We start from the raw sequence: 15094 nt of genomic DNA on the forward strand, positions 1-15094 counted from the left end.
AAGAATATTTGATACATATATAATTACTATAAATCAAGATCGATAAAAATTATGTTTCGAACTGTTTAAAACATGCAACTGTGTAAAGCAGCATTTTCGGCATATTTTTCTTTTTTATTATCGAAAAGGTAAAAATGCTGTTCAAACAAGAAAAAAATTATCATCCGATGTGTATGGAGAAGATGTATTGACAGAACGCCAGTGCCAAAACTGGTTTGCAAAATTTCGATCCGGCAATTTTGATGTTGAAGATGCACCACGTTCTGGAAGGCCAGTTGAAGCTGATGAAGACACAATAAAGGCATTAATCCGAATAACCTTTTATATATATATATATTTTCCTTACATTTAAAACATTTTTCTAAATAAATTAATCATCGTAGAATTACAATATTTTTTAATACTTGTTAAATAATTATTAATTATATGTTGTAATGTGAAGTATGAATCTTTTTTTATATGCAATACTACATATAATATATTTTCTTTTCTTAAATAATTAGATAACACAAAATTTTGATCATGTTAATCATGATTACGAATTTGAAATTTACAGTGATTGCATTAGAATTCTAGAATACGAAAAATTTAAACCAGAATATATTCATGTTACTGACAGACGAAAATTAGAGCGACATCTTCTAAATCTTATAAATACAACTTGTTCATTTTAGCGCCATTCAATTATGTGGCATATGAAGAATTAGATAAATATGATTTGCGGACGATTCGTAATGCCCTTCAGAGGCAAACCAATTACACAATTGGCGATAACAGGTGCCGTTATCATATCTGGTATATATGATTTGCCAACAATCAAGCGTGTCCAGCATTAATCTGATTAAGCAGCCGATGTCATAATCCATAAAAATATCTTGCCAAATTTATCAGAGATATGTAGGTTAAAAAAATCTCCCGAACTCTTTTTATTTTAATTTTAATTTCATCACATCGAAAACGAAATGCTTTGTTTCACAAAGATATGTCAAATGATTAATATTCTATTATTAATATTCTATTATTTTGCATAAAAGACTCATTTACTGTTCATAATTTTTTGTATTACAGTGTAATGATATTTTTTTAATACAAAATGGTATCTAAATAATATATTCTGTACGTAAATATAGCATTTTATGTTGAATTATTCTTTTACTTAAAATAAATATTTGATTAATATTTTAGAAAAAAATATTAATATTTCTACGTTTTATTCCTAAAACATACATTATTGTATGTACTATACGATGATGTAATCGTGCGTGCAGATAATTTTTCAAATTAAATGGTTTAAGTTCAGTTTGTGCAATCATATAATAACTTGTTTCGTAAGGGACTTGATTATGTCACTAGGTTGCGAGCCTAAGAATGAAGGGAATTCCAGCGAATATTATGAAAAGAATGAGTCTGAGACTAATCTCTATTGTAGACAGCTCTTTAGAATTACTTAATTCTATTCGTTATAGTCTTTATTTTTTATTTTTATTTTTTATTCTTCTCGAGCTTCTTAACAGTTGACGATAGGACTCTTATGACTTTTCCACAGAACTGATAATCAAGAAAAAGTGTGGGAATTTTATATTATAATAGTAATTTAAGGTCATTTTTTTATCCTTCTCGAATTTCTTACTTCTTATTAATTGACGGTAAGATTCTTTCGACTTGTTTTTTCTTCGCAAAAGCAACGAAAAATTCTCATGCCACATCACCGTGAATCCGTACCAAGTAAGGGACTCGTATTTGAACTAAGCTTTTACAACCAGTCGATAAACCGGTTAAATTCTCGGTGCCTTCACTTTTGTTCCCAGATCGACTTTTTCTACGAATGTGTGGCATAACCAGCTAGAAATTACAATTGTGCTAATAGATTTTTATTTTCAAATGTAATTCGATATAAATGCAGGATAAATGTGGAGTAAATGCTGTAAATGCAGAATTACCACAAAATTGGAAATTAGGGAAATGTTAAGGAAATTGAAGACGGTCAGAGAAATCAAGGAGAAGTCAAGAAATTTTGTAAAATTTTTTGGAAAATTGAAACGCTTAGTTTCAAACAAATTTAATATGTTTACATTATATCTACGCAATTTTGGAATATTATCAACTTAACAATTAAATACAAGTAATGTCAGCAACTATTAATAGTATAGTTTACATTGTTATGTCAAATTTCTCTTTCAAAATATTTGACGGTTTCTTAAATCAGGACGAAAGTACAAAAAAATTTCAAAATATCAAAACGTCATAAAAAATCATGAAATTTTGTCTGGAAATCAGGGAAAAAATTTAGACTAAAGAATTTATGTGACAATTCTGAAATGGAGATATTTATTGTACTATAATTTATTTATAAATTTCGTTTGTGCATTTATAGATAGTGTATGTACATATATATGTCGTACGTTATATAATTATATTTTTAGATATATCTTTTTTTTTCGCTATGTCGTAATTAACACGCGCATGCGAAGGCGTTGTCAGTAATATGTAATGTATGCTAATGCTTGATAATTTTCGTTAAATATGATATGTCATAACAGAAAAAAATTCCTTTCTCGTTTCTTGATGACCTCGAGAAAGCTACTTAATATTCCGTGATGAAAGGATTCGCAGGAAGAAAAACTGGGCAATCGTGTCAGTTAGCTAAGGCCACATCGCATAGCTTTCATGAAGAATGTAGCAACACACTACGATGGTCGATTAATCTAATAATCCCGAAATAGTTCTCGCAAAAGGACCGATATATTGATTTCCCTGAGAATAATGTCCGTATTCATGAAAGCGAATTATATCCGGTTTTTTTCTAAGATATAAATAAATTGCGTGCGACCGCCGATCCACACACACAAGTCTAATTTGATCGCATAGATATCTTACATTCAACGTCCATCAATAAGGAAAGCAGTTATATATATTATATAATATATAACATATATAATTTTTAGAATGAATTGTCGCTCTAAAGAATGAAATCTTATTCTTAAAAATCGAAAATTGAGCCATTTGTTTCAAGACTGACTTAATTTTCACTCTTTAGAGTGAGATTTTACTCCAAAGAATTTAGAGAGTTTATATACCCGGAAAGAACAATTTTGAAGTAACTAAGAGTTTAACTAATTATAAATCTAAAAATAATTTTGTTGGTTCAACAAAATAATTATGTAGAAAACTCAAGTATGATGACAGCTGCAAAGAATTTTGATATTCTAGCAATCAGTTTGAGCATCTTATATAATTATTTTTATTATAGTCCAAAATTATTTTCAAATGTGTATCTATCTAAATTTTAGACTTCAGCAAAATCATTCTTTCTGTGTATATAAAATGACAATTAGGTTAGCAAAACAAGATAAAGGGTCTTTTCCGATAATGGACATGTATAATTAATTAATTATAGAAGAATAAAATATCAATAATTAAAATATTACATTTATAAAGTTATCTTTGCAATAGAATTAAATTACTAAATTAGCTAAATGTCATGATAATAATTTAAATAGTTTAAATATTAACTTAGATATTAATTAAATAGTTTATAATTGTTTAATAAATTAGAGTTTTTCGATCGTTTTACTTTATTTATTACTTTAATTACTTTAATTAGGCTTGTAATTAATCTACAAAGAAAAACGAGTAGTTGGTTTTAGCCTTGTAAAAAGTATGTTACGAGGTCGTAGATTATTGAAAGTGTGAAATATTTCTTATCGCAGTTAACGACGTGTCTCGAGTTTGTTCTACGACAAATTAATAAATTTTTACAATCGGAAGTATTTTATTCGCACAAAAGTGAGTATGAGAGTCACGGTACGAAATATGACGTCAAATGTGCCAGAATATCAGTCAACATATGTAGGAAGATAAATCCGACATTCTGAGACAGCGACGAGCCTGCCAATAAAAAATTTATTGTTCGCAAATCGTTACTACATGAATAATATGTTTTGTTAACATTGTCAATATGATCGATGCAGGTACGTCTATTGACGTAATAAAAAGAGCTGTCTATTGCATTATTCCTCTATCATTTGGAGTGGCGTGCATTTCTAGAGATACAGCGTGAATCACTCGCTGTATTATTGAATGAAACATCTCAAGATTGCAAATCTATTATACATACATCGAGATTCCTATAAACAGGATGTATATTATATGTCACTGAAGTTCTTTCTTCAAACATGTGATTTAATTTCTTCATAATTGATTTATTCCTGAAAATATTCCCAGGTTGTATGTAATTTTCTGTATACTGAAAAAATTTACTAAATTTTAATAAATACTTGTTTAAGTAGTACTAACTAAATTTAGTTACAGTTAATAAATATTTACTCGATAAAAAATGATATTTAAATTAGTGGTTCTTGTATCAAATAAATACATGTTTACATGTTTAGTAAATATTTAGTTAATCTAAATATAAAAATTCTATAGGCTCTAATTAAATTAATAAGGAAAAAAAGTCTTTAAAGAGCCGGATGCTTGGATGTTGCAATTACGTTATGCAATTATATATAAAATAAATAAAGACATTTCAATTCTTGGTTTGGATCTTCTTCAGTAAATACATTAATAATAAGAATATTTGTTCGTTCATAATTTGAACTGAATAATATGTATGAATAATATGTATCTGGATAAGTTAATTTATCTAATGTCCATTAAATTACCAAGTTTATTAAAACTTACATGGCTGTTTCAGTATTGGCACATCACGCGATGTTGACAATTCGTTTATCATGGATCTAATATTTACTTGATACTACTTAAACAAGTATTTACTAAAATTTAATACACTTTTCAGTATAGAAGTAGGAAAAGAAATTATTTGGGAATGCGTGAATTGTGACTTATATCACATCTCGATGATGGTACATTGGATGTATCACATCTGGGGAATTTGTGCATGTGAGCATGGAAGTTCTTATCATCCGACTTCCGGGTGAAATAAATGGGCTGACATTTACTACACAATATATATAATTAGGATATATTAAAAGATATATCTATAAATTAATCTTCCGAAAAGCGGAAAAATATTAATATGATAATTGATCAGTATTTAAAAGTGCGGTATTAAAAATATATTATTAATATTTTAAATATATTTCATTGCGCTTTAATTCCATCATTTAATTTAATATTATTTTAGAGACTAGGAGATTAATAAATTATATTTGCTACTGTAATACGATATACATAATATCTACAATTTTATTGTCAGCAACAGAAATGTAAAAATACGAACACGAGCACAATGGTCTTATTTAAAAAATCACGAATTACGAAAGAAAGTTACTATTGTCCACATCATTTACTTATATATTAGTCTATAATTTATAATTATAAATTATAGACTAATATATATATATAGACTACGTTTACACGGCTCGATTTATGCCAAAGTTATAACATCGATGTTATAAAATTGACCAATAACAGTCATTCCTTCTTCAGAGGAATAGTTATGATTGGTTACACACAATTTTATAATATCGATGTTATAATTTTAGCATAAATCAAGCTGTGTAAACGTAGTGATTGCTGACTATACATATAGTGAACTTTACCCCTGCGAGACTAAACTTTATTATCAGTCGCCGAGAAGACTCATTAAAAAATCTTATCAGCTGTTATTATTCGCGAATCTGGCCATTCTCATATTTCACCAAATTTTTTTTAGTGTTTCACATTATATCACGTCGTTTGATGTGATAGAACAATAATGAAATTGTATTGTACTTACCCTGGGTGTATTCGTCTTTCACATGCTCGCAATCGGAGCCTGTTATTGAAAATCGAGTCATAGTATTTTGATACGAAAGTCAACTCGTGTCTCTATCCACGATCTCATCTCTCACGCGATAAATATCACTGTATATAATTTAAACCTGATACTGATCTCACATTTCGCGATTGCGATGTGTCTTTAGAAGGCGATGTCTTTTAGAATTTGTCGAGTCAAATCGGCGAGTCTGGGTCTGTTTCTACCTATATACTCTCTAAAGCTCAATTGCATCAATGGGTTTAACTTTATTTTAACTTTAAGTGAAGTTAAAAGTCTTCCTTTCAGCTTTAAAGAGCGAGCGAGAGAGAGAGAGAGAGAGAGAGAGAGAGAGAGAGAGAGAGAGTTTTAAGCATCGCTTAAAGTCAAAATAACATTGGTACAATCAGAGATCTTAAGACTTTTAGAGTGAATTGTCACTCTGAAGAGTGAAATCTAACTGTCTCTAAAAAGAGAAAATTGAACCAGTCTTGAAAAAGAGTAGCTTAATTTTCATTTTTTAAAGTAATGCTACACGGTAAATATAATATTAATCAGTAATATTGAATCAGTAATAATGACAATATGCATTAATATTTTTAGCATTTTTACAACTTTACACGATCAGTATTGTTGATAATATATTTCATTTTAGTTTTACGTACATTATTTATTGCATTGTGGCATATTATGACATAGATCCTAATAAAACGATACTAATGTTATTGAATTAAAATTCAAATTACCGTCAATATTCCATGTCAATGTCGTGAATCAATTTATCAATATTAAATACACACGGTCGGTAATATTGTCAATATTTATTAACACTGACAGTATTATTAACCGTATAAGGTCACCTTTAGAGATTCTACTCCAAAGAATTTAGACAGTATACTAGTAGACTTAAACGGATACGTTATCCCTCTTAATAAGATTACCATCAATTGTCCCACCACAGGATTGAGCAGGTTAAACGCATATTTTAAAAGGTCAATCGTATTCGCCGCATGATTGACCTTCGAAGACCAAGCGTCCTCCAATTGTTAATCGATCTGTGGCTCCACGTGTTATCCGCAAAATGTGATAGATCGATAAACCTCGATTAGGAAAATATTTTTAGCATGTAAGCGAATAATCATCCTCGTTTAATTAAAAATTGAGATGATTATAATTGGATGAAATTGGACGATCGAGATTATCGCAGATTATTAAAACTATCGTTACAATTATATTTATCTCTGTTGTATTATTTTCCTCATACTCATAATTTTTTCCTTGAAAATTTAAATAGCTTTTGCATTCCTCTAGTTAAAAGATCATTGAATTCTCGTGGAGGTAACTAGAATTTTTCCGACACTTTGGCATCGATCCTTTTATCATGCTCGCGTTATTCGCACACGGTAACCTGAATTGTATGTCAAGTCGATCAAGTTTTTTTATTTTTAGCTATACCGTTGGCTCGCTGCCCAGATTTCGCGTTCTGTCTAACACTTGGTCGCAAAAATATTATTACAGTATACTTGTATTGTGTATCTCTTGAGCTTTTCTTGAGAAATCAAATTATATAGAAACTGGATAGAGTGCTAAAAAATGAGAAATATACATTGAGAAAAAAATGTACTAAATTTTAATTAATATTTACTCAATATAAAAATGATAGTTAAATCAAATTAATGGTCCTTGTACTAAATAAATATATCTTTATATTAGTAATATTAGTAATGTATATTTTTTTATATTAGTAATATTTAATAAATATTAAATTGGTATTCAAACAAATGATTTTAGTGAAATTTAGTACATTTTTTTCAGTGTACTATTGATTGAGTCATGCGCTAAGTATATTTTTCAATTATTGCTTCGGTGAAGCTCTTCCCAAATATTTTTTTAACGTTGACCTTAATTACATTGTGAGATTTAAAAGAGTACGAATCGTGGCTTTTTGTATAAACTTCAATGTCGACGGATTAGATTCCAGTGCGAGCATCTTGTCAAGCGAATTTCCCCGGCGCTACATAATCGCGTTACCACGCGATTAAAAAATTGCGTGGAACGTACGCTATCGGTGACATGATGATAAGAGCGTGCGATGAGAAATGATCTTTGAGCCTCTTGAATTTGAAGGTGCACTGTGGCAATTATACGCGACGTAATGTGTAATGTACAATATTTCGTTTCTCCTTTGATACAAATCTAAGAAAAGTATTTTAATTTTTAATTTAAATGTAGTAAAATTATTATATAATATATATATATACAATGTTATATAATAATTGTAACGATTACAATTATAACATAATACATTAATTTATTGTGTTACCTATATAATTATGATATTATATAATATAAAAATTATATATAAATAACATAATGTTACATTTTTAATTTAAACTCGTTCAAATATTCCACGAAATTTCGCATTTCATGTATTGTCGCATTCGATATATTGTTTTCTGTTACGTTGTTTTTTCTTTGACTTTTTATCTTTGTTAAGGTATATTTGCGTTTATGAACATTCCTTCGTATAACTTATTTTTTTTAAATAAATGACTTTGTCAATATTCTTTTTGTCTAGGCAACATGTTTTGCTACGTAATACTACTTTGTCGGAAAGTCGTTTTTTTTTTGCACCGTCATAATTATTTTGAAAGGAAGATAGAAACGCAAATTATTATTGATAAAAAGTTAATTTATGGCTCTTCAACGGAATTTGCTTCGAAGAAAAATGCATGTCGATAATCTTTATAGACTTCTAGTTTGACAGTTTAACTTTTAAACTGGACTACCGACCCATCTTACCGCATCGTAAGCTTTGATAAGTCACTCAATAATCAAATATTATAAGGAAAAACAATTAGTAATTAATAAACTGATTATTAATTATTGTTGACGAGAGATAAACAAAGGTATAAAGTCCAATTTTACAGAACCTTTTCTTATTCTTTTTTTTTCTAGTGAATTGATTACTTAAATACCTTATTTTATTACAAGCTCCAACATTTCGGATATGACGTTATTAAAAAGAGATTTTTTTAATAACGTAACAGAGATTTTTTTATATTGTTTTTTGTGAATTAAAGATATAAAAATACTCATTAATTTAAATTAACAATTTTCCCTTTGAAACTGTGAAGAGTAAAATTTCACTCTTAAATCGGTTTATAACCGATTCTTATTTTTAAGACTATTTTAAGATGTCATAAATCAATCATAGAATTGCATTAGCATCTTAAGACATTGGCTGTGTTTAGCAGAAAAAGCATCTTTGCAACAGTTGTAAAATTTTTGAATATGATTAGTTTATACATTTTGATCCAGTGAGGAATTAAGGGCAAAATCAATCACATTAAAAAATTTTACAACAGCTGGTTTTTCTGCTGAATGCAACCATTTACTTAGACGATCTTAAATGAACGGACTACGAATACTGATCTTAAGATTAAAAATTGAACCACTCTTTTTCAAAATTGGTTCAATTTTTATTGCAAAATTATAATAAGAACAGTCAATATTCGAGCATATAAAAAAGTTATAAATAACATTTCATCATTTATTCAATAAGAACAATAAAAACAATGTACGTTTTGGAACCACGAGTTTTTCTTCGGCAATTTCGGTGGAAAGGTTAGATATTCGTTAATAATACATAGATCAATTTACATCAATATCTTGATAAATGTGACAGTTAATACTTAGCTTGAACTTGTTACAATAACTGTATTTTGTTGTACATACTGAGGATGATTTATAATTACAAGTTGTGAAATCCTGTTTTTATATGAGTATGGCGTTGGTTATCTTTTTTGATGATTTATCATCGAATCTTTTTGTTGTCAAGCGAAGATGAGTTGGAATAATCTTAGTCAAAAAAAATTACCTAAATATAATTAATAAGCATAAATTACCTAAAGATAATTAAAAAGCAAATTGAGTATAGTCGATTAAAAATAAAAAGAAGCTGTAGTAAATTAGTTAATTTATAAAATATTAAATGTTAAAAAAAAACTAAATTAAAATTAATCAATAAAACTTACATAGAAAACATTTTCAATTATTCTTTAGAATGAGATTCTACTCCAAAGAATTTAGAGTTTCCTAGAATCCTTTAATCTATCGATTAAAATATCTATAAATTTATCGAATTGAGATTCTAATCGACCCATTATTTTCAGTTTATTGTGACTTGTCGACATTTTCGTCTTGACTTCACTCTTTGCCTTAGTTATTCGCGAAATGCCACATCACATTCTCCTTCTCGGCTATACTACATCCAATGCAAAGATAAGCGGTCTCCGGATCCATGTGTATATGTATGTACACATCACGCGACTTTCACTTCGCTCGACAGGGAAAAAAAAGAGAATTAAGCAATATTCGTATCTACGTATCTGACGAACGTGTAATTACTGTAATTTATAATTTGTAGTCACGTGGCCCGCCATACTTGCACACATTGGCGATTATATTGAGCTGATCTTTCCTTTCTCGTTTAAGAGCCTAGATATTTTCATCGCATTTTGTCCTTATCACCTACAGCTGCAATTCTTATCTTTGCCACCATTACCTTTACGTTATCATGAAGTTATAATCGGTTATATTTATTGCAATCGCGATTCTAAGATTGCGCGGAGCGATTCTTGAAACTTGTTTCCACTCCAAGATTCGGTCAAAATTGATTTGATATAAATTGAGACATTTATCATGTTAAAAATAATAAATACTTATTCTTTATAGAGATATGCGAATGAGTGAAGAATTATTAATTCTCTCCCCGTTTCCGTGAATGGCACGCATGTGATAATGTTTGATAATGACCTCGAGACCTCGTGATCTCGTTCTTGTCTAACGTATCTTGTGACGTTCGATGATGCGTGTCGAGATGAGAAACGATTACGGATTTTTTTATGCCTTGTCACACGCAAGAACGATTAATAAATTTAATAAGGGATAACGTATCACTCCCACGTAATTCTTTCATACATAACATTTCGCGTATAAATATAAGTATTGCATGCTTTGTCTTCAAAATTTAGATTCAATTGGTGATCGATATAATCGAATAAAAATTAAAAAAAAAATTTGGAAAATTATTTTTGAATAATTCTGATTCTTCATAAATTTTTATTTTTAGGGAGAAATATAAATGAGAATATCAATAAATCGATCTCATGTCATTTTTTTTCATGTTCATTCCATTACATTTCCATTCTCAGACACAAATAGATGTATAAAAATATCAATAACATCTTCCTTAAAGTAAAGTATTAATGAGTCAATTCTAAATAGAATCGTAAGACTTGTTCTCGTAAAATTTGAAAAAACTTATGACTAGTATTCTAATTTTATACGTAAGACATACGATTATTTGTAAATAACTACGATTTCTTGTAAATTTTATGGCTAGTAAGAAGTTGTCTGTAAAAATATTGTATAAAGATATAAGCACTTAAAAATTCTTACAAGTCTTACAGGAATATATTAAGAGCCTTCTGTTTAGAATTTAGGTATAAATCTGTCATAATTGTATAAAATGTTATAATTATATGTTGTGAATTTTATGAATTACACGAGACAGTTGCATAAAAAAATTGTTATCATGGGATCTGTTTTTTGTTCTTGTGGCATTATGAAATTATAATTTTTTAATGTAAATTTATTAACCTAACGAACACTTGCGTGCATCATTGGCAATAGTTAGCAGTCTGTCGCTTTTACGTAATCCACATGTGTCTTCCACCGTGACAATTCTCTATACAATACGTACGTCACGCATAAAATGTTCCGCAAGAGCATTGAAAACGGAAAACAAATGATCAGAAGTTTGTGGTTTAGAAATTAACTCGAGAAAAAATCGAGTAGAGTTGAGTATTTATTTTAAATGTCAACTTTTAAATTTTTATCCTTCATTTGACATAGAGGTTAAAAATTGTAGAAATTGTATAATTTAATTTATTGGGGATTGAGCAAGAATTTTTCGCGTTTCTTTTTTTTTCTTTTCTAGAGGAATTGAAAGACAAGTTTTAAATGTGTAAAATCTTATTCATAAAGCATTTTTTTCTCACCACTTCTTTCAAGCTTCATTCTGTTTGAATATATTCTTATTGAATGCATATAATCAAATTATGCTTACAAAAGTCGTCTATTGAAAAAAGATAAGACTATTTTTTTGTTTAACTCTATAGTATAATTATACAGAATCGCATAATATAATTTATAATTTTTGCCGTATTTAATCCTGAGAAACACACGATTGGAGTCATTAGCGTTCCTGCATTTCTTGGAAATAATATTAGGAGTTCGACCTTGGCTAAATAATGGTTTCTTTAATTTTTTTTTTAATAAGCAACCTTTACTTTGTAAATATGTTAAAATATATGTATGGTTATTTAATAATTTTTGTGTAAAAATGATAAAAATTAAAAAACACGAGAACACAAACGACCCACAGTATGTAGCGAGAAATCGGAAAATTATTGTGTGTCTTTAAAGGGTTGATTTTGATATACATTCGAATAACTTTCGTCTGTATTTATTCCTAAGATTTCTAGCTTTTAATAAATTCTGCGTTTTTCCCGCAGCAGCTATTAATTATAATTCTTTTCCTTTCAGAAAATAACATCGGCGATCTTCGTACGGCAGCTCAGCGATGCATCTACGGATCTTAAAAAGGTTCTTACTGATAGGATCCCGAAGGAACAGGAGCGAGTCAAAGCCTTCCGTAAGGATCATGGATCTACCAAAGTCGGAGAAGTCACCGTCGACATGGTACGCACTTAATGAGTCAATTTTTTTATTATCGTAAAATAGTTCAACCCTGATTAGTAATTTTAATTATTTTTTAATTTAATCAGAGAAACAATGATTTTCTAAAATAAAATATTATTTCTAAGATAGGAAAGAGATATGCGGCCCTACACATTATTAACATTTTTAATTAAAAATTTTTTATTGCGATTGATTTTAACTGTATTGTAATGATTATTATAGATATTCGCATCTATCATTAAGAGTTATAATAATCATAAATTCGATCGAGGAGGAAGATAGATGGATTATTAATCGCGTTACCAGCCTGAGGGTGTGAGTTGATAAAGCCTGCAGGCTTGTTATATGATAATCGTAACGCACGTTGATAGTTTCTGATCGTCGCATGCAGCGTCAATAAGTAGTATATTTTTTTTTGCTGACTATCAGCCGAATGCAGCGCGTGATGATTAATAGTTATCGAATAAGCTGGCTCGTACGTGACGATTTACTTATCGCGCATGAAGACCTCATTCATCACGCTATGTGGGCCTACTTTTATACTTATCGCCGATCTCTGCACAATTAATAACTCTGAGGCTAATATTTTTTAAATATAGGCTTGTACACGAGTCAGAATATTGTTCTTCTTATTGCCTCTATTTGATTTTCCGACCCAAGAAAAGGGTCACGGTATGCGTTAAATTTGGATCAAAGATCCTGTGATAATCTTCGCGGGGAGTTAGAGGTCTCACTTTTGCTTTATTGCAATTTTCAAATTTCCAGTCTCAAGGTTGACCTCAAAATCACCTTATCTCGCAGCCACGATGTTAGGATTCCTCGCAGAATATTGTTAGTGTTAATTAATAAATGGGAAATATTAGTGGTATTGAAGAAGATTATCGAGAAATTTGAATATTTTAATAAATAAACTCTAATCTTTCACGACTATATTAAAATTATTAAAATTAATTAGAATAAACTTAAAAAGTTTAGAGGATTTAGGCAGCCGAAAGAAGTATTTTCTAATCGAAAATAATTGTTACAATAATATTTTAATAAAGTTTTTTTTTATTGCTATCTAACATACTTTACTTTGAATGCAGATGTACGGCGGTATGCGCGGCATCAAGGGCCTCGTATGGGAACCATCGGTACTGGATCCCGAAGAGGGCATCCGATTCCGCGGGAAGTCAATCCCCGAATGTCAGAAACTTCTGCCGAAGGCATCCGGCGGCGCGGAACCGCTCCCAGAGAGTCTTTTCTGGCTGCTGATTACCGGCGACGTGCCTACGGAAGCGCAGGTGAAGGCCATCTCGCAGGAGTGGGCATCCAGAAGCTCGTTACCCGAGCACGTGGTCAAGGCCCTCAACAATTTCCCCAAGACTCTACATCCGATGACGCAGTTCTCCGCGGCGATTACGTTGCTGAACAGCGAGAGTGAATTTGTTAAGGCGTATAACAAGGGTGTGCACAAAAGCAAGTACTGGGAAAGCGTGTATGAGGACTCGATGAATCTGATCGCCAAACTGCCGGTGATTGCCGCCACTATTTATCGCAACATCTACAAGGGCGGCAAGGGTTTGGGTTCCGTCGACGCTGGTCGAGATTGGTCCTGGAATTTTGCTAACATGCTCGGTTATGACAATCCGCAATTTATCGAACTGATGCGTCTCTACCTGACGATCCATTCGGATCACGAAGGTGGTAACGTGTCCGCTCACACCACCCACTTAGTGGGATCCGCCTTATCAGATCCGTACCTATCCTTCTCCGCCGGTATGAATGGTCTTGCCGGACCACTGCACGGTTTGGCTAATCAGGAAGTACTGGTATGGCTGCAGAAGTTGCGCGGTCAGGTCGGCGACAGTCCCAGCGACGACAAACTTAAGGAATTCATCTGGAATACACTTAAGAGTGGCCAGGTCGTACCCGGCTACGGACATGCTGTTCTTAGGAAAACCGATCCGAGGTATACCTGCCAGAGGGAGTTCGCGTTGAAACATTTGCCGGACGATCCGTTATTCAAGGTAAATTGCGCATCTTATTGCAATGTTTTAAGTATAGTAGAAAGATTTTATTCTGCTTTAAATAAAAAAGAAAATAACCGAATTCATTAATCCGCCTCTTTAAATATTTAAGAATATTGCCATAAAGATTGAGAAAATTAACTTTGGAATATTCAATTCTTTTCAACATTGCATTTTTATTTGTATGCATTGAGAAAAAAGTTATTATAATAACTTGACTAAATGCGTTTAATTCGTAGTGATTATTTTTAGTAAATGAGAATGGATTGAAATGAATTAAAAATTCCAATTTATTTTAATTTATCCTAGTTCACACTTTAGAGACCGGAGTTGAATTGAAATGAATTGAAATGAATTGATATTTGAGGGCATAAATTTGTTTCTGTTTATGAAATGGATAGAAAAGAAAACAACGACTTGAAAATAAATCTTTCTATAAATTTTTTTTTATTTTACAATAAATTTATAATTTCTTTTTTATAAATAGAACAGTATTTTTATATCCATTTCGATTGAAACAGAAATATTTCCTATTTTCATAATTTTGAACTGTGATGTA

General features: G+C 30.4%; 1 protein-coding gene across 1 annotated transcript in view; it reads left to right on the forward strand.

The window, feature by feature from the left end:
* LOC108749845 (probable citrate synthase 2, mitochondrial) overlaps window positions 1–15094 on the forward strand; it is a 22593-nt gene that overhangs the window by 6307 nt on the left and 1192 nt on the right. Inside the window, exons 2-3 of the mRNA XM_018488822.1 lie at window positions 12371–12526; window positions 13612–14535. Of these exons, the coding sequence (XP_018344324.1) occupies window positions 12371–12526; window positions 13612–14535 (1080 nt within the window). The remainder of the gene's footprint in view (window positions 1–12370; window positions 12527–13611; window positions 14536–15094) is intronic.

The sequence above is a fragment of the Trachymyrmex septentrionalis genome, unplaced genomic scaffold (genome assembly GCF_001594115.1).
Source record: "Trachymyrmex septentrionalis isolate Tsep2-gDNA-1 unplaced genomic scaffold, Tsep1.0 scaffold32, whole genome shotgun sequence".
In the NCBI taxonomy this organism is placed as follows: Eukaryota; Metazoa; Arthropoda; class Insecta; order Hymenoptera; family Formicidae; genus Trachymyrmex; species Trachymyrmex septentrionalis.